Raw genomic sequence first — 24,071 nt, 5'->3', positions numbered from 1 at the left:
TTGCTCAATTTACATACATAGTTATTAAAAGAAATCTCACCCTTCTGTCTTTGAAAGGGGCTGTGCCTTGGGCAGGCTGCTGCAGTACACCATGGGAAGAATGTTTTGGGAGCACACAAAGGCTGATGCTGAAAATCACTTTTAAACTCAGGCTTGAAACAGCCTGCCTTCTATAACACCCTTATTTATATATATGTAAGGGCAGTGAAAATGCTGGATTGTTCCTTTTTCCCTCCTTCACTGGTTCAAAAGGGGAGGATAAAGGAACAGGTCTTCCTGTGTTCAATGGACAAGTTTTCAGGAGGATTTTTTGCGAGCCTGCTCTCTACCACCGGCATGAAATAACCACCGGTAACCTCGCTCCGTAAGCTCGCCCCTTTGATGCGGATTTATAGAACAGAACGGCACTTCTTCCATCGCAGACAGGCGGCCAAAGGCGGCACGGAGGAGAGCGCAGACCGTCTCTGCAAACCAAGTACACGAAGAGGAGAAGCACCACAAATTACGTGTGCCACGATGAGCTACCAAGAAGTCACACCTGTGGCACAGATGTGCTGCTCAGCGCCCCCCACCCACCCGGGACAGGGGCCTGGCGACCGCCGACACCCGCAGGGCAGGGGGGTGAAGCAGGGCACGGCGGCCACGGCCCGCACACAACTGTTGTTGTGCTGCGCGCACAATGCGCTGCGCTCGTGCAATGCAGGCGCCCCGCGCACACACTCGTGCAACGCACGGGCGCTTTGCATATGCCCCGTACACCTACTAGTGCAACGCAGGGACGCTTTGCACGCGCCCTGTGCACACACTCGTGCAATGCACGGGCGCTTTGGACACACTCAGGCAAAGCACGGGCGCTTTGCACACGCCCTGTGCTCACAGTCGTGCAACGCACGGACGCTCTCCAAACGCGCCGCACACGGGCGCCGTGCGCGCAGCGCACACGCAACGGTGCGCCACACACACAGGCACCTCATACCGGCGCCCTGCATCGCGCACCCCCGGTGCCGTGCACGCCCGCCCGCCGCGGAGACCCCCGCCCGCACCCCCGGCTCCCGCCCCGCGGCTCACCTCCCCTGCGCGGCGGCGGGGTGCCCGGCGGGGCCCTGCCATCAGCACCCCATGGCGGGGCGACGGCGGCGGGGCTCCTCCGCGGCGCTTCAGCACCGTGCGGGCCCCATGTCCGGGGCGGCGGCGGCGGCGGCGGCCGGCGGGCTCATGTCGCCATGGCGGGGGCCGCGGCGACGGGGACCGGGGAGGGGAGGAGGGGGGGGGGGGAAGGCGGGCCGCCGCCGCCGCCGCGCGGGGTGGGGAAGGGGGGGTTAAAATAAAATAAAATAAAAATTAAAAGGGAGGGGGGGGGAGCGAGAGGCAGCCCGGAGCCAGCCGCTTCCCGGGGGGAGCAGGGGAGGGAAAGAAGGGCCGGCGGGGCGGCCCCGCCTCCCGCGGGGGGCGGTGCGGGGCGGGGCTGGCGGCGTGGTGCCGCCCCTGCTCACCGCCCGCACACCCCCGCCCCGCCCGCGGGCACAGGCTGCGCCGCTGGCTGCCCGCGCCGCGCCACGGCCCGCTGAGGGGGCGGCTCTGCGCGGAGGGGGAGGAGGAGGGGGAGGAGGAGGGGGAGGGGGAGGGGGAGGAGGAGGGGGAGGGGGAGGGGGGGACTCTTGCCGCGGGCCGCCCGGCGGAAGGATCGCGCGGTGCGAGCGGCCGCTGCCTCGCCGTCCTTCCGCGGCGCCTGCGCGGCTGTGGGCACGGGCGGGCGCTGAGGGGGTGCGGATGAGGGAGCTCGGCTAGCGGGAGCGGAGCCCGGCCCGCAGCGGGGAAGGTTCCGCCGGGCAGGGCCGCGTGGGTAGCCAGCTCCCCCCGGCGAGCGGCGCCTTGGGCGTGTGTCTGCTCCTCCGCCAGCCCCGGCGCCGAAGGAGGTGTCAGCTCGCCCCCCTCGGTGCCGCCTGGGCAGCAGGCAGGGTAAAGCTTTGAAAGTTTCGTTTAAAACCCCGGCGAAACAAGGAGCGAAGGCGTTCGGAGGCGCCGCGTCCCCCCGGGGCCGCCTGGCCGAGTGCCCCGCGGGCTGTCCGGGGGCCTGCCCGCTGCCGTCACCGGCCCCGGCCCTGCCCGCCGCGAAGGCTGGCAGGAGGGACCCGCTGCCCGGTTTCTCCCGGTGTCCGGGGGCCAGGCTCTGCCTGCCAGCCCCACTCCCGTAGCAGAAGACAGATGCCTGACGTGCCAGGGAGGCCGCGAGGTTTTCCCACAGATCCAACTAGCCTTTTGTCTGCCTGACTTTAGAACTGGACACCTAAGTTTGTGAGTGTTCAGTTTTGTTGTAAGTCCTCCGTCCTCTCCTCCGTCCTTTCCTCTTTCTTTTGTTTTCCCAGAGCAGGTTGAGGGTTTGTTATACCACCGTACAGTGAAGACCAGGAAGAGAATAAATACTTTGCATGAAAATCCTGGCACTGTGAAGGTGAGTGGCAGAACCTTGCTAAACCACCAGAGGTTGAAATTAACAGATAAAAGCAATAACTTCAGAGCAAAGGCAACTTGTTTTCTTTAAACTCCTTCCAGTATCTGTAGTTATGAGCTGTTCAGGCAGCACAGAAAGGAGGATTTCCTCTAGAGATGATAAGCACGGTGACATAAATCAAGTGTAGAGAGAGCACAGAAATTTTTTTCTATTTATTTCCTGATAAATTAACTCTGAATCAGTTTGCTAAAAATTCATCTGTCATAAGCATTTTTAACCCTTTCTCTAGTAACTCTCAGGCCACGCTTGCAAGACTGAAATAAAAGGCTACTTTTGCTGCAGCAGCAAACTCCTCTATGCATAGAGTGAGCTCTTCGCATCCAAGCTTGCTGTGTGCTGCTCCCTTTCATTTTTCTTACTTTTTATCTTGAAATCAGATAGGCCTTTTAGAACTAAGAAGGTGCAGAGAAGGGCAAGTCCCACAGGAATTTTATCTGGCTTTTACATTTTCATTCTAATTCTTCTGGGTCTCAGCATTTAAGGATCATTGTTGAAGAAGTCTACAGCTGTTGCAGTGGTTTTCCAAAATCTGTTGCACCACTGGTAGTTTGTGGCAGTGATCAAGTGAAGATAATTGAGCTTAGCTGGGAAATTCTTGCTGGAGGTCTGACCAACACTGTCCTCAGATTGTTCCACTCCCGCAGTTTACAGCGGCTCTTGCATAGTCTGACTATTTGCTCAAGGGATTTCCATCAGGGCCCTTCCCAGAACATTTTGTATGTCAATGCTGGGAGCCCAAGGCAGTGCGGTACATCCCCAGACCAGCAGATTGTGGAACTGATGGTTTGGCAGGAACCTCTAGTGCTGACTTACTGCAACAGAGTTCCTTTTATTTGTCTTGTGCTGAATATGCCCTCAGCTGGATACATATGATTACAGTCCTTTGTCCTCAGTAACAGTAGGAAGGGACAATTGAGGCAGCACCCAGCTGAGTTGAAAGTAGCGCAATAAACTAGTCGGGTACTGGATTAGTACTCCTTCCGAAGGAAATGCTGGAGACTGAGGAGTTGCCTGGTGCAAGAGGGACCTCAGAGCAGGTCCTCCTAGCAGGGCAGTCAGTTGAAGGTGAGGTCTCCCAGGACGGCTTCAAGCCTCTGTAGGAGGTGGCCTAGGTCTGGGCACAACCGCCCAGGGGTCAAAACAGCATCACAGTTGAACACACTCTGAGAAGACAGACACAGCATGTGCCCAGAGCAGCTGAGGGTTATGGCGGGCAGGCTGCCATAAGTAAGTGACTGCCAAGGCCAAGGGATTTAGGCAGAATGCTGAGAAAGAGATGGAGGCAACCAGTGAGAACTGTATGTGTTTGGGGAGAAAGGAAAAGAGGCAATATTAAACCTAGAAAAAAAATTAACTTGGTCAATGTAATGAAGTGCACCTGGATGAAGACCATTACACCATTACGAGCAGGTGTTCTGCATGCAGGGACTTGACACACTGTACAAAAATCCAACACCTTGGAACAGTATAAAGACCCCAAGTGCCACGTCAGCCAAGGAAGAAGTACACTTTAGTAGCAGGGAGAAGACCTGTTCGTTCCTGTGGGAGGAAATGAAGCCTGTCTATTTTAAAGGGATTTGACAGGACAGCTGCACTGTCACAGGCAGCAGGTACAGTGGACTCGCTGTCCAGGCGTGCAGGGGACTTACAGCAATATGGGTTGCCCTGGTTATAGCAAAATTAAATGTGTCCCAGCCTGGTTCCAAGACAGTGTGACGGCATGCAAGTATAACTACACAGGCAGCCACTGCCTTAACGCAGACTGGGCTCTAGGAAGGTGACAAACCAGTAAATATCAGACCAGTGAGGGATCAATGTTAGTGGAAACAAGAAAATCCCACATATAAGGCATGTGTAGTCCTGCCTTTTACCTTACGTGGTGCCTGATTTTTCTACCGCTGAGTGGAGGGAAAGAAGACAGACTACAGGATTCACAGCCAAATCCCAGTATGTGGAAAAGGGAGGGGACATAACTTTGCAGTAGACATTTCTGTCTGTGCTGTTTAAACACCCTTCAGAGGGAAAAACAGATGATCTTGTGGTTTGGCTCCGTGTTCTGCTTTGGAGACCCAAGCGCTATTCACTGCATGACCTTTGCCCAGTGAATTAAACCAACAGATGCAAAGGGTAATACTAATTTTCATATCCACCGAACTTGGGCGCACACAAAGTCCAGCATGGGCAAGCAAGCTTGATGAGTTCAAATATGTATGCAGACAGCAACTTCAGAACAAGGATAAATTTACCCTTGTGTCAGGTTGGTTGTGAGACTAAATTAAAATATTTTGCAAAGCATTTGAATATCCCAAGGGGCTAGGCACATGCAAACTTTTTTATAACTGCTGTTTGGATTTAGCAGGTCGAGTTCAGTGTAGTGTGGCAGAGTAGTTATTCTGTTGGTGCTTTGACTCCAACCATTATATAACTCATCTATATTTATCACTAACCTGAGATCTTTAAAACAACAAGCAAGTTTTGATCAGCCCAGAGAAGGAAATACTGATGTTGGTTTAAAGAGCAAAACACTCAAAACCTTAAAAAAAATTAATGAAAAAGTTCTGTTGTTCTTTTCCAAACCGATCTCAGAGATAAAGTTTGGTGAGCAGCAGAGCTCTCCCTGGAAGTCATGTTGATCACAAAAGAGGAAGGGCCTGGAGCATCTCCTCTGCCTGCCTTAGGCTGAGCTTGGGCTGTTGGTAGAGGAAACCCTCACAGAGGCATCTGAGTGCTCATCAAAGCCAGCAGAAGAGATATGTACGCTGATGGCACTGAAGAGATCTCATACTGAGGCTTACTCAAGGCTCAGAAAGACTTCTCTTCTTGGAGGCAACTCCTTTTTTTAAAAGACTGGAAACAGTCTCAGAAGCAACTTTTCAAAAGCTGCAAAGAAAGTTACACTCTGTTTTCTTTGTCTGGAGGCACAGTTTGCAAGACAATATTGTTTACGGTGAAATCACCTGACAAGACTTTGCTCAGCTTCCTGGGAGTAAGTGCTCATCAAATAAAAATCAGCAGCACATAGGAACTCTCAAAGGGGAATAAAACGGGTTTGAGCACTGAACTGTCTTTGTTTGACCTCTGTGAAAACTGAACTATCCAGAATGGATAGTTATTTTGCAGATCTTACTCTTTCTGTGCAATGAATCAATCAATGGAATGCTAATTTCCCAAGTTCAAGTAGTGTGGAAGTTAGTTCATACAAATTATAAGACTGTTCTACCTTGTAGGTACGTTTGCTATGCTTGTTCTTACAGGCAATAATGAATTGCCCTTTGAAAAAAAAAAAATACAGTATTCCTGAAGTATTTAGCAAAGGAAAAAAAGAAACTAGATGCAGGGTCCTTCATTTCTTCCAGCTTAAAATGTAGATTTCCACTGCAGCTGGACAGACAAACCCTGGCTTCAGTTTCACAAGCAGAATTCAGCTGTTCCATGCGTGAAACTGAAGCTAAATTGTTGTCCTGGCATGGAACAGGAAGAAGCATCTGGCCGGTAAGAAAGGCCAGCAGCAAGCAAGCCCCCTTTCCAAAGCACTCTATGTTGGTTTACTTTTCCCAAAAGAGATGAAAAAAAAAGCAACATAAATTCCTTGCCCAAATACTTGTCAGCTTTAGTAAAAAAAAAAAGAGCTTGCACATGAAGTGTCTCAGATACCTAAATCCATGTTTTAATAAAGATAATGTAAAGTAAAGAGGAGTCATGGCTGCATGTAGTATGCACAGTCAACAAACTGCAGCTGTGCAATCTGTTCTGTCTCTTTTAAATCAATTGTCAGTGTGCTCTCCCTTATCAGAAACTATCACTTGTCATGCAGGGAGAGGCAGCCTCAGGTAGCCATTTGGTTTTGAGGGTAAGTCTACAGAATCACATGTTGAAAGAAGTCTGTTGACACCAGAAATCATCATAAGCTGAATCACAGGAGTGCCAGATCAAGTGTAACATCTCCATGGCCTCTTAGGAGTTCACAGCTGTTACCACATTGCTTTCCTACGGCCTCTCGCAACTTCTTCCTAACAGCAGGAATATAAATTATTTACTAGGAAAACGAACCCTTCTATCTGAGCTGAAGAAGATTCCCTTACTGTCTGTTTCCACCACAGAGCTTCTTGAAACAGCAAGACACACTTCTGCTTTCATCCAGGACAGTGAAATACATGCTTACATTTAGCAAATTAAGTACCTCTTTCATATTCAGTGATTAATTTGGAGAGGGGAACTGCAGGCACTAAATTAACCTTTTTACCTGATTTATTTTTACTGAATAAATGGCCCCATAATGAAATTTTCTTAACCAGAACAGGGATTTTCTGTGGTTTGCTTTACTATTTGGAAAATGTTCTAATCTATTCAAAATCTATTCCATTTAACTTGGTTACAGCAAAACCTTCAGACTGTGTCGCTCTCCCTAGGGATCGCACCTGTAAATCAATCGTTCTTCCTAGAAAACAGATGACAAGTCAGAAATGCATGTCGCCACATGTGAGACTGCCAACAGCAGATAGGAATGTGGCTCCTCCTCTACAGCATTTCCAATTTTACCCTTTTAGGATTGGCATCATGAATGATATAGTGGAACAGCTAGCTGATAGTAATATTTCATGCACGTTCCTCCTTAATTTTGTTTCATATATATGGTCTGCCTGCCTGGATCCAAATTACTGGCGGGGGGGAGAATCCTTCTTCAACTGTCTGTATCCAAACTTTTGACCTGCCCTTCTACAGCATAAAATGGCGCCCAGTTTTCAAAAAAAACTCTATTCAAATAGTCATCATCTGCCATTAAGTGTAATTCTTGATTAACTTGATCTGAAGATACATGTTTTCTTGAATTGCTTTCTAAACTAAATGTAATTTCTTATTGCCATTCTTAACAGTGCTAGAAGCAAAACAGAGCGGTAATATGGCAGTACAGGAGAAGTAGAAAATGACCAGCTTTCACAATCCAAGACCAGTAGGTAAAGGGACACTGTAAAACAAAGGTGTAAACTGCAATAAATAGTCATAAAATCAAAGAGTAACTGAAGTTGGAAGGGATGTCTGGAGGTTTCCTAGGCCAAACTCCTGCTCAGGGCAAGGCTAATTTCAAAGTTAAATGAGTTTGAATGGTTTTCCACATTGCATGTAAACAAGACAATGGGTAAGTGCATGGGAACGGAGATAAAGGTAAATCGAGGCAAGAACAGCTGTGTACTCTTGAGCAAACCCGCTCCAAACAAGTCTTCAGCTAAAGCAACTTTATCGTGGTCTTCAAGAAGGGAGAAGATGTGAGTAACAGTACCTTAAAAATTCATTCTCTCTGGCTCATTTAATACAGGTTTTCTTAAATTTTCCCCTACAGAACATAAAAATTCCATTCTTTTCTCTATGTGACTACTTAAAGGCAATTCCCGTTAATTATCTCACTGTGGTTATATGTCACTGTAGACATCACCATCTATAATTGGTTATTTTATGTCCTGGAGAGTTCATATCAGCATTGCAGGAGTTTGTAATCTTGCAGAATGTGTAGTATTTCTGTGACACTTGTACACCTGCCTTTTTAAAAGGGTAATTTGCTGCCCAGTAACGTAGTGACTTGCACTTTTCTGTGTGGGTCAGGATCATGTTCACTAACGCTCTTTTGGGTAGAAGAAAGGTTGCAGATTTTACAAAAGTGACATAAAGTTCTATTTGCTAAACATCATCTGGCAGCTCAACTGGATACAGCAGTCTTTGTTTCCTGTCTCATTCCAGAATCTTTGCTACTGGGCCTGACTTTTTTTCCAATGAAGGAGATGGGTGCTTTTCCACGGACTGCAGTGACAACGGGAGGCAAGCAGATACAGATCAGGCAAGGTGCTAGAGGATTTTCTGCACGCTCTATATTTAGGGATCTGTGTGATACGTGATCCTAAATACAAGGTTAGTCAGTTTGAACTCTTGAGTTAGACCCAGATATTTCCAGACAGGCAGAGCTACCTACTGACTGTACATCTGAGAAAGTACATCTGAATTATTTCTTCTGGCAAGTATCAAGAGTATGTTAGTGAAATGTGCCTGGATATGGCAGCTTAAGATAGAACTATGCTGGAAATGTTCCTGCAGCTGTTACTTGGAAAACATCTGTGGTACTATGCACGGAAATTTGTACATCTCTGTTCACACTAGCACAGAGCAAACAAAATATAAATTATCATTGGGAAATATGAGAAGGACAATATGTGCCAATGGACATGAAATGACTGAAGGTAGTTATCAATTGAAAGAAAGGGGGGAAAATGGAATATTCCATTTCTGGCACAGGAAATAGAGTAAGATTGGCCGACTCTGTGAGACTCCCAGAACTCCAACTGCTAGTTATTTGAATAAGACTAACCAATCCATGGGACTTGAGGGGTGGAAATTTTTACACTTCCAGTTGGAAAAAACCTTCCATCTGTGCTAATTTGTGGTGGTCTGTGTTTGTATAGTCTGATAAAGGGAAGAGTATACAAGTTGACATGATTTCTTATTTACAGTTAATGGTTATCCCTACAGAAAGTATAAAAGACATTGCCCTGAAGAACTTGATTTTAGCAAAGACATACAAGAAGGTAAGCTAAGAAACCCTGGGAAAGGACAATGAGATGTCTTTTGTTCACAGCACATTAGATAATTAAGGGATTTTTCATCTCTGGAGGCTTTCATATTAAGCCTGGGTCATTAGAAGGTCTGCTTACTGAAACGAAATGGCCTGTTGTATTCCAGAACTAAGACTGGATAATCTGAAAAGCAAATGTGTAAGGAATTGAGAATGTCTTTGGTAAGACAGCAGAGAGCAGCACGATGGGAAACGAGGGGAGATATCTGACTGGTGGCCAGAAATTTGTCTCTGTCTGCCACAGAGGCCGGTTTTCTGCTAAAAGCCGATGAGGCCTAAGTCAAAAGCCTATAAGCTCTGGTACAGAACATCTGTACTTTGTGATTTTAGCTATTTTCTGTCACGATGCTTGCTTCAATTAAAAAAAACAAAAATCAAGATGGAAGTCTTTTTCTGTTGATTTGTGGATGGTCTTTGTGCAAAGGTTCTTTTGGGCCTTTTGGTGTTTAATCCAAATTACATAAAACCAATTTGCACTATGTTAAATCTGAAAATAAATTTAAAATATCCATTCCCAGTCCTCATAACCAAATGCCTCCTAGCAAGTCATTTTACTTAACAGCTGCCTGGTTCTGCAGTCAGAAAGGTGACTGCTCTATTTTTGATTGGTTTAACTTTTAATGACTAATTTAAATTCCATTTATGCAGAATCCCTATGATTTTGAAAATGCCTTCTGAAATTATGCACAACTACCTTTCTAAAAAAAATACTTTAAAAAGCCTTAAGTACAACATTGCCTAGAATTATCTTGTCAATTAAATAAAAGAACCCACTTGAAGTAAGTGACAAAAATATACAGTGAATGAAACGCACCTTCCAGTAACAAATTGTTATTAAAAGAAACCTTTAAGCAAACTGCTAGTTACGTGGTCATGCTTAGACAAGCACAAGGTTATTGAAACATACAGCTTCCTTTCAGACAATTTAACTCACACTGAAGGCAAATTATTGCCATAAAAGCACTGAAGCACATTGCTCAGGCGTTTGGTGTAATTCTATTGGCTTCTAAAAGATTACCCTTGCTGCACAGCAATGTCAGTGGGATCAGAACTGGGTCTGCGTCTTCAGCTGCCATTACATATACTGCCTGCAACACCTTCCTGCAGAACACTGGTATATGCATCTGATATTATTATCTAAAAAAGACAGGAAGCAATATTTTAGTAGGCTTGAAGATGCAATATAGATTTCTGACAACAGCTGTAATGGAAATCAGTGAGACTGAGCTAGCTCACAAAGGAGCTGTAATCCAAAGGGCACCTAAACCCACCCAGCACAGAAAACATGAATAATAATTGTATTCACTGGGTAAGTTACGAAATGTGTCACGGATTTGGAGTCTTTCCTGGTTTCTTCCTTTTTCTCAGTGCAGAGTGGAATTTGAACAAGGTGAGGCAACAACAACCCATGAGCTGACGTGGCCGTGGTAAAGTCATCCACAAGTGCCTTCCCCTTCTTAGTGTCTTTATGTGAGGGTTTGCAGTGGTGTGGGGGTGCATTTCAGTTCCCCTTTCCTCTTCTCATGCCAGAGCCATTTTCAAGGCCTCCAAAAGGAGTCTGGATGTTGTTACAAAAGTAGGTTGCATTGGATGCTGTGCTTGCAAGCTTGGCAGGTACCTTTTTGACACCGCTCAAGATCTTTTCAGCTCTGTGCAGACAGGGGTCTTCACGAAAACACAGACAGAGAATCAGGCTCACCGAAGAATGCTGTTCACTCTTGAGCCATTTTCTCACGCTCAGTCAGTGTCAGGGACCATGGATTTCTGTGGTTACCAGCATACTGTACATGGGCTTGCTCAGAGCTGTGAAATAATAGACAGGGGCCTATTCACGATGTTGTTTCTGGAACAAAATCCTTTTGCGTCCATGAAAATTCTCAATGAAGACTTGGAATTTCCTTCATGAATCAAGATTTTAGCACTACAAGCAATTCAATTTTTAGCTGCATTTTACAAGCTTTGTGCTAACTACTGTACAGGGAATAAGAACATTTTCTAAGAAAGATCTGTTTTCTAGTAGACTTTTTAATCTCTCTCTTCTGGTAACCTCATCTGGGGAGTCAGAAGTTAGGTTCCTCTTTTGTCAGAGGGGATTCAGAAATGCCTCCTAAGACAGTTTAATGTCAAAAGTATCTCTGATGAAACCAGATGAAATGGGTGAGGAGGAGAGCACTGCATTAAAACAGCATAAATTGGATGAAAACAGACCAAATGTTAATCGAGGCAGTGAAAATGGAGGTGTGAAGTAGTCCTCACCAGTGCTTCGCATCAACATTTCATCTCTTCTAGAAGTCCGATGCCGCTGCCTTAGTGGTTAGCTGTAGTTTTGCCTTCTTTATACTAGCAAGTTTTGTGATTTAAATTATACAGACACACTTCCTCTTGTCCCAGGACTTCAGTGCAGCTGCGCTAGTGTAGGGGTACTTACAGCAATACAATGGCATAAAGATGGTTGCTTTTTTTTTCAGTAAACAAAGTATGTGGTATCCGTACCTGGCGGCTTTATACCAGGTTGAATGCATATGTAATTTTATGTGCATGTAAGTATCTATAACATGTACAAGAATGATACGTGCTTCCTCTAAATATACACTGGAGTCGTAGGGTATATTTACCCAGATCTGTATACAGCCAGGGTTCCTTGCATGTGGTCTGTCCCAAAAATGCAAGGTGCTTGGCTGAAGGTGCCCTGCAGTCTGCCGCGTGTGGTTAACAAAGATCCCAGTGAATCATCTGCATTTCCAGGCATCTGAAAAGCGTTTCTGGGTGCCCATCAAAAAAACATTTAAACTCTGCCTCTACAAAACAAAGAAATACACCTAAACAGCCTAGTTATGCTCTTATAAATTTTCTTCTGTAGGCTAACTCACATTTTCCTTTGTGGTGAGCTTCCTCTTGTTGTGGAAGTTCCTCTCGCCTACCCATTAACACTGTTAGATGCTGTTTCTGTACTGGTTTGCCGTATGTTGCAGCAGCAAGACAAAAATCACAATCTCTAAAAGTTTACAGTCTCTCCTGAAGTTTCCATTGATTTGTGTTGGGGTCTTGTTGGCTCAAAATATTTTCTGCAAAGTTTCCTGAGCAAACAAGCTGGGTTTCTTTTTTCTGCACCCTCCCTTCCTAATTTCAACAGCTATTTTGAACTCAGGGTGCAGTCTCTGAGACAGACATACATGCACTATCATTGTTTATCCCTGGATTTGTTTGTGTTACTGGTGAACCTTTTCCCTACCACCAATCTCATATTTACATTAATCCTTGATTGGCAAGCCTTGTTCTCCTGTCCTATTGCACGTAATAAATTGCAATAAATTCATTTATTTATGAATTCTGAACTTGACCAACTTCCATGAGCACGAGGTGAAAAGTGTGAAATTACACTCCTCTGTACCAAAGACAGGAGCAGTACCAGTGGGTATGTCTGCTTCTATGGCTACTAGAGGATCAAATGCCACTCTCCCTTGGGGGTTTCTGTAAGGAGAACAAGTTTTAAATTCTGGCAGATTTCTGAATCGTGTAATCTCCTAGACTTGTTCCCTCACAAAGGGCCTGGTGAGGGGAAGCCAATGCAAAGGCTTCAGTTTTGATAGCTTTTAATCACTGGCCACTGGTCCCACTGCTTCTAAAAGCAAAAGCATCTGCAAAATATCTCTCAGATGTATATGTGTGTGTGTGTGTGTGTGTACATACACATACGTATGTAGCCTTTATATGAATTTCCTAATATGTATATTTTTGTACAAAACTAAAATGTACACACTGAGCTAATTTTATTTGCTAAAATAACCTACTTTTACTCCCCTCAGTTAAACAGAAAACACCCAACTGTCAAATCATCCTATTTAATTAAAACAGGTTGTGTTGGTTGTTTTTTTTATATGGCGCCTCTTAAGGATCTGTGAAAGAATAAGCTGTTCTCAAGGGGGGAAAGGATTCTAGGACTAATCTCATTTGACACAGGCTCTCTTGATGTTTGATACTTTACCCATATTCTCAAATGAGCTTGAATTGTGTGCGAAGAAAACGCTAATTCATGCATGAGCTGTTGTCTCTTCCACCACTGCAGAAAACAAGGATGTTGGCCAGACTCGACCCATTCCCCACCCCACCCCCCACCCCACGCCCCCGAATTAGGTGCCAAGGCCCTAATCATCACAGAGGAGCAGTCTGGTCTTCTGGGAAGAGGAGCAGTAACAACTCTGACTTTGGCCTTCCAGTTTCAGCACTGCTGTTCTCCATGCCAGTATAATGGGATAGAAGCCGGGCACTTAGATTAATTAGTGGCTGTAAAGCCTGTGGAGCTCTTTGGTGAAGTGGTTCAAAGGAAACTATTGTTCAAAGTGACCCCCATTGTTCTTAACCGGGTGTCCAGTTGCTGAGCGGGCAGACGGCTTGTGTCTGGGGTGGTAATTACCACATGTCCCTTAATCATAAAGGTTTGTAATCCCATTTCAGTTTGGAAATCCACATGCCACAAGGCCCAGTTAACACCTCTGATATCATCACCTGCTAGTCAATACCCAGCTATTAGCCATCCATAACTATTCCCAATGAATTGCTGTGCAGACGTGCCAGGACAAGTTTTGCCAAGCCATATTGGAAGATAGTTGAGCAAGGCTAGTTAAAATAATACCTGTTCAATTTGATGGTATTGGAAAGTCCCACATCACAACAAATACTTTTATTTAGTTTAAAATTTATCTTGCAGAAGTTAAGGATTCAGTATAAATCTTTGCTTTTATTAGGATCCCAAAAGATTTCAGATGGATTTTCCACCAGTTTCAATTCCTTTTTTTGTTGATTTCACACCAGCCTTCCGGTTCAGTGTAACTCAAGAATTCCCTTCTCAAATCTGTCATCACTGTTTCTAAGTAATGAGTGCTATAGCATCTGTAGCTAAGGAATTTATAACTTTATTTTTACTTACTGCATCTTTCAGTTCCCAAAGAATGTCAGGAAGGAATTGCTATTCTGTAAAGCACCGCATGTTACAGAATAGATAAATTGTGTTTTCTCATAATGGTGGAAACACTTCTCATTTCTCCCCCCACATGCACACATCCCTTAATCACAAATAAATGCCACATTAAAAGAAAATTACTGCTTGCATAAGGGGGAGGGGGGGGGATGACGATGACGGGACAAAAAGATTTTATCTCTAGACCTTACCACTACTCCTCCTTTTCCTGCAACACTTGATTGTTCTGTCAGGTCCGAACAGCACAGGGAGCAGACTCATCTTCCCTGTTTATAATCCCAAAGCTGATAAGTGTATCACTTACAGTGAAGATCCTTGGGGTTTGTTTTGTTTTATTTTATTTTCTCGATCCTCCTTAGTTCTTTGCAACAGATCAATTAATTCCAGAGAAACAAAGATGGGGGAGAAGTCCTCTCCTAGTGTAGATAGAGCCCTTCTGCTGCAAGGCTGCAGAAAAAGCCCTGTTGAGCCATGCTCTTGCAACAAATTTCCCCCCCAAATTACATGATCTATGACTGATAATTTCACAGAGTGTTCTGTTAGGTTTAAATTAGCAAAGGGAAAGGAATGTTATGTGTTCAAGTAGATGTCTGAATTAGCATTTTTAGAATTGTCATGCTGTGTGTTTACAAAATGAATGGGTTTTGCTGTTTAGGTAAACTGAAACATACATTCCATTCTGTGGCTTAGTACAGCAGCTGGAAGAGGAAGAACATCCATACTCCATCTCTGTGATGGCAAGATATCCTTCAGAATGTGGGGGAAAAGAAACAGTGGTGACTGCCAAGGGCATTTGGATAACAGAGACTACAGCTTGGAGCCTTAGCCTGTAAACATCACCTAGATGACGCCACTCTGAGGAGTCAGTTTGGTCAACTCCATTAACAGTAATCATTGTTCAAACTGGAGCAGATCCACATCTCTTACTTCAGAGCTTAAAGCTACTTTTATCCCACAAAAAAATCACCTTGCAGGGATGCCGTGCTTAAGGGTGCTTAGGTATATCTGATGGTACCTAAAAGAGTGCTGGCCTGTATCTGGAATATCCCTAGGAAAAGTTGTGCGTGTTTATGGGAATCTAAGAGCGCTTGTCGTCAAAATAAACTTGAAGAAATTGTTGGCCGTCATCACTGGCATAGCAGACAGGAACTGTGCCTAGAAATAGAGATTGGCCTAGCAACATTGCTGACTGTTTTGTAGAGAAGGCGGCTTATTTTTCCAGACCGTGACATTTAATAAACATTTTCTGTTTGTTGAAACTGCCGAACCTCACTAGATGAAACTGAATGCTAATCTGCTCGAGTCGCCACCACAGACTATCTCCAGTATGTACGCATCGCCAGCCACTGTGGTTTTGTTGGTTTTGTCCTATGACATTTGTTCCTTTGTGTTTGTCCACAAAAAACAGACAGAACATGGAACGCGTTGAAACAGCCCCACAAATCCTCCAGACGACGATTTATTTTGCAAGATCCTGTTTGATCTTGTCATGAGGGCTCCGTTAAGCTGCAGGCTGAGAAGCCTTTTGATGCAACCTTTGACTAGTGATCTGCAAGAGGTTAGATAGGCACCAGCACTGCTGCTGGCTGTTCACCTAATACAGAATCACGGAAGGGTCCGGGCTGGAAGGGACCTCTGGAGATGTAGTCCGACCCCCTGCTAATGCAGGTTCACCTAGAGCAGGCTGCACAGCCATGTCCAGGCGGGTTTTGAATGTCTCCAGAGGAGTATTAGCCATCTTCTACCTGAAGCATGGGGCCTCCAGGCAAATGTGATCAGGATTATGAAGAGAATTATAAAGAGATTATAAAGAGAAGCTTGGATGTGCACATCCTAACAACTCTGAAACACCAGACCATAAATAAATCTGACGCTTGGCTTGAAGCTGTAGACGGGGTGGGGTGGGGTGGGGGCTGGTGGGGTGGGGTGGGGGTTGGTGGGGTGTTAAACCCCAGACGGGCTTTTTGAACCCTCGAGAAGCAGCAGAGAAGGGCCCGACAGACACCTGAGCGTCAGGCCCACCGGAGCCCGGCTACCTCCGGCCGCCCCTCGGGGCAGCAGATCAGTATTTGTGTTTATTACCGCACAGGTGAGCTGCGGGGCCAGCAGGGTTGCTCGGCGGCCCGGCATACCCGGAGCCGAGCGGCAGGCAGCCTCGGGCCGTGGGCACCCCCCCGGCCCGCCCCGGCCGTCTGAGGGGGCTCCTCCGCGCACGCGCACGGCTCGGGCCCCGTTGCTACGGCCGGCAGCTGTAGGCGGGGCAGCGGTACATCACATCTGGCCAATCAGGAGAGAACCGCCCTCGGTAGGCGGCCAATCACTGCCGGTAAACAACACACCCTCCCCTGCCTGCGGGGTGGGGAAGGGGATGGGAGGGGAAGCAGCGCTGCCAGCCAATCGGCGACCGAGGAGCGCGGGCCAATCAGAGAAGCGGAGGGTTTGGGCGGTCTTTTTAAAATAAATCCACCGCCACAGAGACTCTGCTCTCTGGTCCCTTTAAAGGCGTGATGTGACCATTCCCTGTCTCCTTCCGCCGACGCCGCGCCCTCCCTCCGGAGTGGCGCGGTTCCGTCCCGCTTCCCTCGGAGCGGGAGTTCCGCCGGGTGCCCGCGCCATGTCCTGGCCGTCCTGCCCTCCCGGGGCGCCCGTAGGGTGCACGGCTGGAAGCGGACTATTTGACTTGCCCGCGCCGCCTCACCGCCCGGACCTAGGAGGGATCGCTCCGCGCGGGGCCATCTGCGGGCCGCCAGAACAAAAACAAGGGGGCGGGGCTGCGGTGGCTCCATTTTGATGCGGGGCTGGGGCGGCGGCTCGCGGCTGGGGATGGTGCCGCTGCCTCGGGCAGCGCCGTGACTCACTGGGGGAGGCGAGCGGGGCCCGCCGCGGGCGGGGGCGCAGGCGGCCCTGCCTGGATGCGGAGCCAGCGGCGGAGCCGACCCGCGTCCGTGCGGTGACGGGAGCCGGGCTCGCCTCCCCCTCCCCGCCGCGGGGGAGCCGAGCGGCGAGGGCCGCGGGGGGGGCCCGGTGCCCCCTCACCACCGCCCCGGGTGAGTGTGCTGGCAGGGCCGGGGCGGCCCCTCAGGCCCCTTTGTTCGCCTCCCCACAGCCTTGGGGTTCCCCCGAGGGGGCGGGAGGCTGAGGGGCCGGGGGGCCAGGCTCCCTTTGTCCGGCCGGTGCGGGCGGAGGCGGGGCGGGGGGGGGGGGGGGGGGGTGCCAGTTGCTGACCGGGTTTTTCTGCCGCAAAGGGAAGGGATCCGGAGGCGGGGGGAGAAGATGAGCAGCGAGGTGCTGTGGCTTTTCAAGCAGCTGAATGTGCACCTGGAGCAGGAGGGGCGGTTCCAGCCCCGCGAGAAGGGGCTCAGCCTCATCGAGGCCGCCGCCGAGGTGAGGGGGCTGGGCCGGCGGGTGGGGGAGCTGAGGGGGGGGCAGCCTCCTCGGGGCAGGGGATGTCAGTTGTGTGAAGTAACTCCGAGCTGAGAGACGTGCCCGAAGTTGACAAGGGTAATTCTTTGCTCTGTAAACGACGCTTGCCTTTTGTTTTGTCTTAATCTGTGTTCATTAACGTGCACTACGTGATCAAAGAACTCCGACCTACAGGGCGAGTAAAATACCCGGGTGTTTAATATCGATTGCTTAAACTTCGAGGGAACACAAACCCGAGAGAGGTGTATTATTTTCATTTCGGGGGCTCTGAACCGCTGCAGGAAAGCTGGGGTGCCAAGCCGGCAATTAACGGGGAAATGACCGGCTTTTCTTTAGCAAGGTCTAGGGAAATGAAACCAGCAACACGGTGCTTAACAGCAAAAAATAGACCGAAGCATAAACACTTCCACGGTGAGGAGCAGAGTTCCTTGCAGAGTTTATGACGGGCTTATATTCCTTGGGATGGGTGTGAGCTTTTCTGGAGGGAGCCTTAATGTTTAACAAAACAAGTCCCTGGGATCGGGCTCCTTGCTTGTTTTGAAAGCAGAACTTTGTCGCTTAAACGTTGAAGTACAGGCGAAGGGAAGAATAAGCCAAGTCTGGCCATCTCTGTTCAGTAAGGTCACCAGTCACTGGGTATGATGTACTTGGTGACTATTGTCTTAAAATAACAAGTGCAGACTCAAATGTGGCTGTGCTGGGTATCGCACCAGTGAGGCCCAGGACCTGGCTGTAATCCGTGTGCCTGGGGTGTGCTTTGGGTCTCGAGTACCTAAAATTATTTTGAAGTTATGAGAAACCAAGTATTTAAGGAAAAAAGGAATTGTTTCCCCGTGACCTCGGTAAAAGATGACTTAGGGAGGGAGTGGGCACAGTCGTTGCTGCTGCCACAGAATAATTCTGACTTTGCTTCTCTTGCCATAGAATGAAAATACTCTGTCTCCGAGACAAAGGAATGCCAAGGTGGAAGATCTGTGGAGTCTGACCAACTTTTTCGGTTTTGCAACTGAAACGTTTGTTTTGGCTGTTAACATTCTGGACAGATTCTTGGCTCTTATGAAGGTATTTTGGGGGGAGAGAACCTGCTGTAGTGTCAGCTGGGAATACATGAGCTTCCTGTGAACTCTCTTGCCTGACAAATAAGGGAAGGTTGTGATCTGGGATGTAACTGTGGCTGTTCACTCATTCTGCACTAGCAATGTTTCTGAAGTGCTCCTTTGTAAACGTGAAGTTGAGTGTTTCTTTTTACCTCTAAAGGGGTGTAGCAGCATCGTTTGTTTCCCCTAAGCCCGTAGCCTTCACCAGATAGATGTAGATTAAGAAAGGAGGAATGAAGGAATAAAACAACTTGTTTTGTTACACACTATTTGTAGGTTCTGTGTTAAAGCTTAGCTTAGCACTGGAACTAATACCAAATGGTCATTTCCTGGTTGTTTTTCTTCCCATGTTTCTGCTGCTTTATGGCAGACGGATTGAACCTAAACTGGTTCCCCATTATTAAGTTGGCAGGAAAACTGAATTTGTATCAGTTCTCTGGTTTGACCATCCTTGAGGTTGCAGGAAATGTTACGCTGGTACATGGGAGAGAATAGCAGAGGTAGGAACAAGTTGTGGAGGGATAGGACTGCCTAGAACAGGCTCAGGCAGGATTTGTATAGGCTTTAAATGAGTGTAAGCGAGTGTTGCTGCTTGGAGAAGCAGGGTATTACAGTTCTCACTGCAAATTACTTGTAGTGTAGTGATGTGGAACGGTTTCAATAGAGGGTGCTCAGCTGCTGAACTTCACTTCCTCTGACTTAGCCATGGCTGATACTGCTTTATTGGCTCTGCCAGCTGTGTTTTGCTGCAACTTGAGTGATGAAACTAGTTAAGACTAGGTGAGGTGTGTGAGTTGACGGACATCAGGTCTAGTTGTGATGAGAAAATCCCTTTCTGTTGAACTGTGAATATTCAAAACGGCTCACCTAGGCTGGGTGTGAGCTGTTGATGTTGCTGTTTGATAAACATGGTGTTACAAGGCAGGGGAAAGTATTCATTGTGTTTCTTCTTTATTTTTAGGTGAAACCGAAGCATTTATCTTGCATTGGAGTTTGTTGTTTCCAACTGGCTGCCCGAGTAGTGGAAGAAGAATGCAATATTCCATCTGCACATGAGATCATCCGGATCAGCCAATGTAAATGCACTGTGTCCGACCTGAAACGGATGGAAAAGATAATTTCTGAAAAGTTGCACTTTGAATTTAAAGCTACTACTGCCTTAACCTTCTTGCACTTGTACCATACTATTGTACTCTGTCATACCTCAGAAAGGTGGGTTGAGTTGCATGTTGGTTGTCATCTGTATGTTTTCAAAGCCCTTTTTCTCTTTAATTGCCTCTTAAATGGTGATGGCATTGGCTGTAGAGGAGGCAGCTCCTTAGTTTTTCCTTCCAGACAAGTGAATGCTTGTTGATGCATGTGCTTCTTCTCTTGGGTGTCTTACAGGAAAGAAGTCTTGAATCTCGACAAATTGGAAGCACAACTGAAAGCTTGTAACTGTCGTCTAGTTTTTTCTAAAGCAAAAGTAAGTAGAAGTGGCTTCCTCTGACTTCAGAGCAGGTTTTGATTCGTGATATGTTGAGCAGTGTTTTTTTGTCCTTTTAGCCATCTGTCTTGGCCTTGTGCCTTCTCACTCTAGAGGTTCAGACTTTGAAATCTGTTGAGCTGTTGGAGATCCTTCTGCGTGTTCAAAAGCATTCTAAGGTAAGTGTTTTCTGTGGGTTGTTTTTGCAGTTGTTGGGACTGGTGGGGTTAGTGATGTCCAGTGTAACATTTCAGGGACCCCTGCTGTCAGTGTACAATTTTTAAAAGTACTGTTTGGCATCAGCTGAAATAAGCAAGGAAATGGGTCTTGAAGCATCTGTCTGCAACTCTTGTAACTAACATGCAGTCATTGGTAGAATGCCAAGCAAAAAAAAAGCCCTGCTGCTTAGAGAATGATCTCAGGTAGTCATTTTGCACTGGCACATCTTGGCAGCTGCCTGGCAAGCAGCAAAAGGATTGTGGCTTTAAAAACCAGCTTAAATGTTTAAAATCAGAAGAAATGCTGACCTGATGTCTGCACAATACATGCTTTAACAAGCAGCTGATTTAACTTGCACAGTTCTAGCTGTATGTTCTAGAGAACCTTGCGATTGGTCCCTAGGACTGCAGTTGACTGCTGGGCTGGTTATTCTTTTTGCCTGAATAGCATACAGGATTTACAGCTTCTAGCTGCATGCTCTATCAGTTGATGGTCTAGAACAAGCTTTCCATTCTTCCAGTCAAACTGAACTAACCCAGTTTCTTGAGGGCTGGAAGTAGTTCCTTAAGGTATGAGAACTCCATTTTAAAATGGAGTAATCTTGGTTTCATTTTTCCTTTGGAAGTGATGATGAAAGTGTTAACAGCAACTAACAGGTAAACTGTCAATTCAGACTTCAGTGTGGGCGTTTCTAGGAGGTGTATAGGAGTTCAGGTTCAAAAACAGCTTGACTTTGATAAAGGGATCACAGTTATGATTCACTTTCTCCTAAGTCTTTTCTGAGAAGGTAAAATGGAGGGAGGGGTTATCTTCAGAGCCTGTCTGTCGTAGACTAAGTAAGTTATTTCTTGCTTTTCAGATAAGTGATAGTGACTTACTTTACTGGAGGGAACTGGTCTCAAAATGCCTAGCAGATTATTCTTCTCCTGAATGTTGCAAGCCTGATCATAAAAAGCTAGTCTGGATTGTTTCGAGACGTACAGCCCAGAATCTCCAAAACAGTTACTACAGTGTTCCTGAGTTGCCAACGATACCAGAGTGTGGATGCTTCAATGAAAGTGAGAGGTTGGTAAAACTTAGAACAGGTGGTTAATTTGTTGGGAGTTCTCATTTTCTGTATATGTTAATAGCAACTTTGTATAACTAGGCTTATTCACTACTAGTTGGAGGAAAAAAATGCAAGATTTGAAAGTACTGATGGACTTAAAATAAGTCTTAAATAGAAGGAAAAAATTGGTAACTGTCATTGTGGTGCTCAAATTGCTTTGCAGGGTGGGGGAGGAGGCATTCCTTTTTTTTTTAAGGCAGGGAGGCTTGCAAATCCTTTAAGTTTTCTGAAGTAATTTACATTTGCTATCTTGGAACACTGGCTTTTTGGTTGGTCAGAGAATTGTGGAATTAGGAGAAAGGAAATTGTACCTTGTTAGGATTTAAGCCTTAATGTTGAGAAGGGTTTAGAGCTGGGATGTTATACTAGGAACAGAAAAGGGTGCAAGAAAACACAGGATTGAGTACTTTGGCACTTTCAAGGGCTTGTGCTTTGTGTAAATTACCTTTCCTGCTGTTCTTTCTAGTGAAGACTCCTGTGAAGATATGAGCAGCGGAGAAGAAAGCCTTAGCAGTTCTCCTCCGAGTGATCTGGAAGGCACCTTCTTCTTTGAACTCAAACCTAAGACAAAGTGGCAAACTCTTAGCTGTCATTCTTAGCATTGAGTCTTGATTGTATGAGGATGAGATTTGATTGCACCATAGAGTCTTTTGGCAATAATAAATGAGGTGGTTACCCGTAAACTGTATTAAGTCAAGAGTTGCTGTGGTGTATCAGTGCTTTGTATGCCTGCCTTGGTTTTTTTTGTTGTTGTAAATTTAAGGAAGAAGGAAAAACCCTGTTCAGGTCCCTAGTTTAGCAAAAAAAGTTTGTGCATAGTTGTGTTGTCAGCAAGTATAAGTGTAGCCCTGTACCTGGTGGTCCAAAGTGCCGAGCAGCTGAACACCTGAGCAGTGTGCCCTGGCAGCAGGGAAGGCTGACAGCGTGCTGGGCTGTGTTAATGGGAGCATAGCCAAGGGATTGAGGCAAGAAGGGTTTTTTCCTCCCTTTACTTGGCATTCATGCTCATTTGGAACAGTGTCCAGCTCTGGGCTCAGGATGTTGACAGACTAGAGTCCAGCAGGAAGCCGCCAAGGTAGCAAAGCACTTTGGGGCACAGGACGAAGCAAAACGAGTTCACTCAGCCTGGCAAAATGGTCTTTTGGTGGGGGTGGGGCCCAGAAATGGGATTGAACAGCAGCCTTTTGGTATCAAAGGGGGTTGCTGGGGAGGGGAGATTTTGGGGTCTTGGCTGAGAAGCATGGAGCAAAAGCGAGAGGCTTTAATTAAATAGGAATGCCAAGTTCTCGGTTAATGTAAGTTCACTCCATGGGAAAAGTCAAGCACGGGTGTGGGCCGAGAGGGGCTGTGCAGTCTCTGTCCAAGGAGGTTCTTGGGATTCAACATGTCAAAATGCCAAGCTTGGTTTCGTTTCAGTGTTCATCCTGCTTTGAGCAGGAGGTTGAACTAGAGTCCTCTTGAGGGCACCTCTACTCACGTGTTTTGGGATTAGATCGAATTGGCCGAGTAGGTTCTGTGGAATAATAAGTGTACGTAGTACTAGGCTGGAGCGATTTACTGTCATATGGGCCAAATACTGAAACTGCTTTAACACTTTACATGCTGTGCTCCTTTTCAGCAGGATCTTGAGTTGTGTACTCCAAGCAGATATTTTTTTTTAAAAGCTTGGTTTTTATAAACTTCAGGGATCCCTATTTCACAACAGGAGTATGTGTGGCAAGAAGGAGGTTTCTAGTCAATACTAGCTTTCACTAAAGGACAGTGTAAAGTGTGTGGCTGGGAGTAATTTTCTATTTTCTTTAATACAGATGGTTTTTACACTGAAGTTCACATTGTATGCTTCAGTGTGTTTTAAAATTTTAACTGTTAACTTGCCAATCCATACTAGTAGCTTAGACTTAACATGGTAAATCTTGATAAGTCTACATTCCTTTTAATATTTAATCCTTGTAGTTGTTTTTCAGTATATTCATGTTATTGAGTCATAATCAGACTTGTTTGCATGCTTATGTAAAGCAGTTAGTGCAGGAAAAGTTGATATTATGCAGTAATATCAGGTAAATGTGATGAAGTAGTTAATGTAATGGTTTTTTCTGAACTTTTTCATTGAAGCACAAATTGAAGTATGATTGTGTTTCTCCATATTGAGAACACGGCTAGGTAGCAAGTGGACTAATTAGCTCAGAATAATGGTTTTGAAGTGTGTTGGTGCCAAAGTAGAAATGAAGGAGCAAACAAGCTAAAAGGTGTTTTGTAGGTGCAAGCGTTGTTTTAGAGTGGTAAGAGCAGTGCCATAAGCTCATGACTGTTGTGTGATTTCAGTTTTATAAAAATACAAAAAGTTTACAAAAATGTATATAAAAATGTAAATTAAAAAATGTACAGAAAAAAATTTAAAAAATGAGCAGAAAGTACTGTATTTTTTTACATTGTATGTAACTTTTTGTAGGTATGTTGCATGTAGATAGTAATTTATTGTGTACTCTGTAGATATACTGTACATCTGAAGAGTTCTTACTGCAAGTCTCTGCACCTGGAAGCTGACTTCTGAAATGGGGTACTTTGGTTGCAGGTAACAAACCTACTGAGTCTTGTTTCAGTTGAGAACAAAAATAAACCAAGTGCTGTATTTGTTAACTGCTGGTGTGAG

General features: G+C 46.1%; 2 protein-coding genes and 1 long non-coding RNA gene across 6 annotated transcripts in view; 2 read left to right on the top strand and 1 right to left on the bottom strand.

Annotated features, from left to right (window-relative positions):
- CCNI (cyclin I) overlaps positions 1-1,375 on the bottom strand; it is a 35,678-nt gene extending 34,303 nt beyond the window's left edge. Inside the window, exon 1 of one of the 2 annotated variants that reach the window (XM_055797008.1) lies at positions 1,069-1,375. The gene's annotated coding sequence lies outside the window, so the exon portion shown is untranslated. The remainder of the gene's footprint in view (positions 1-1,068) is intronic. The other variant, XM_055797007.1, reaches the window with a different exon arrangement.
- A 282-nt stretch (positions 1,376-1,657) lies between these two features.
- On the top strand, positions 1,658-15,368 carry LOC114013788 (uncharacterized). 3 transcript variants are annotated; one of them, XR_003556975.2, is made up of 4 exons: positions 1,658-2,452; positions 8,246-8,347; positions 9,010-9,084; positions 14,765-15,368. It is a non-coding gene; the product is annotated as an uncharacterized LOC114013788 (long non-coding RNA). The 3 variants fall into 3 exon arrangements; XR_003556974.2 differs by having other exon boundaries at positions 8,246-9,084; positions 14,805-15,368; XR_003556973.2 differs by having other exon boundaries at positions 8,246-9,084.
- A 1,524-nt stretch (positions 15,369-16,892) lies between these two features.
- CCNG2 (cyclin G2) lies at positions 16,893-22,109 on the top strand. Its single transcript, XM_055796849.1, has 8 exons — positions 16,893-17,156; positions 17,355-17,493; positions 18,457-18,594; positions 19,591-19,841; positions 20,016-20,094; positions 20,175-20,273; positions 21,173-21,378; positions 21,888-22,109. Exons 2-8 carry the CDS (start codon positions 17,383-17,385, stop codon positions 22,018-22,020), a joined length of 1,017 nt encoding a protein of 338 aa, XP_055652824.1. The 5' UTR covers positions 16,893-17,156; positions 17,355-17,382; the 3' UTR covers positions 22,021-22,109.
- The last annotated feature ends 1,962 nt before the right edge of the window (positions 22,110-24,071 follow it).

The sequence above is a fragment of the Falco peregrinus genome, chromosome 2 (assembly GCF_023634155.1).
Source record: "Falco peregrinus isolate bFalPer1 chromosome 2, bFalPer1.pri, whole genome shotgun sequence".
NCBI classification, from domain to species: Eukaryota; Metazoa; Chordata; class Aves; order Falconiformes; family Falconidae; genus Falco; species Falco peregrinus.
Note: the sequence above shows the minus strand (reverse complement) of the source record. Positions and strands in the feature narration are given on the sequence as shown.

What these genes read in the sequence shown, in the direction of transcription:
- CCNG2 (XM_055796849.1), top strand. Translation starts at nt 17,383, where the DNA reads ATGAGCAGCGAGGTGCTGTGGCTTTTCAAGCAGCTGAATGTGCACCTG. An exon ending in TCATCGAGGCCGCCGCCGAG is followed by an intron (nt 17,494 to 18,456) that starts GTGAGGGGGCTG and finishes CTCTTGCCATAG; the next exon opens with AATGAAAATACTCTGTCTCC. An exon ending in TGCTTCAATGAAAGTGAGAG is followed by an intron (nt 21,379 to 21,887) that starts GTTGGTAAAACT and finishes TGTTCTTTCTAG; the next exon opens with TGAAGACTCCTGTGAAGATA.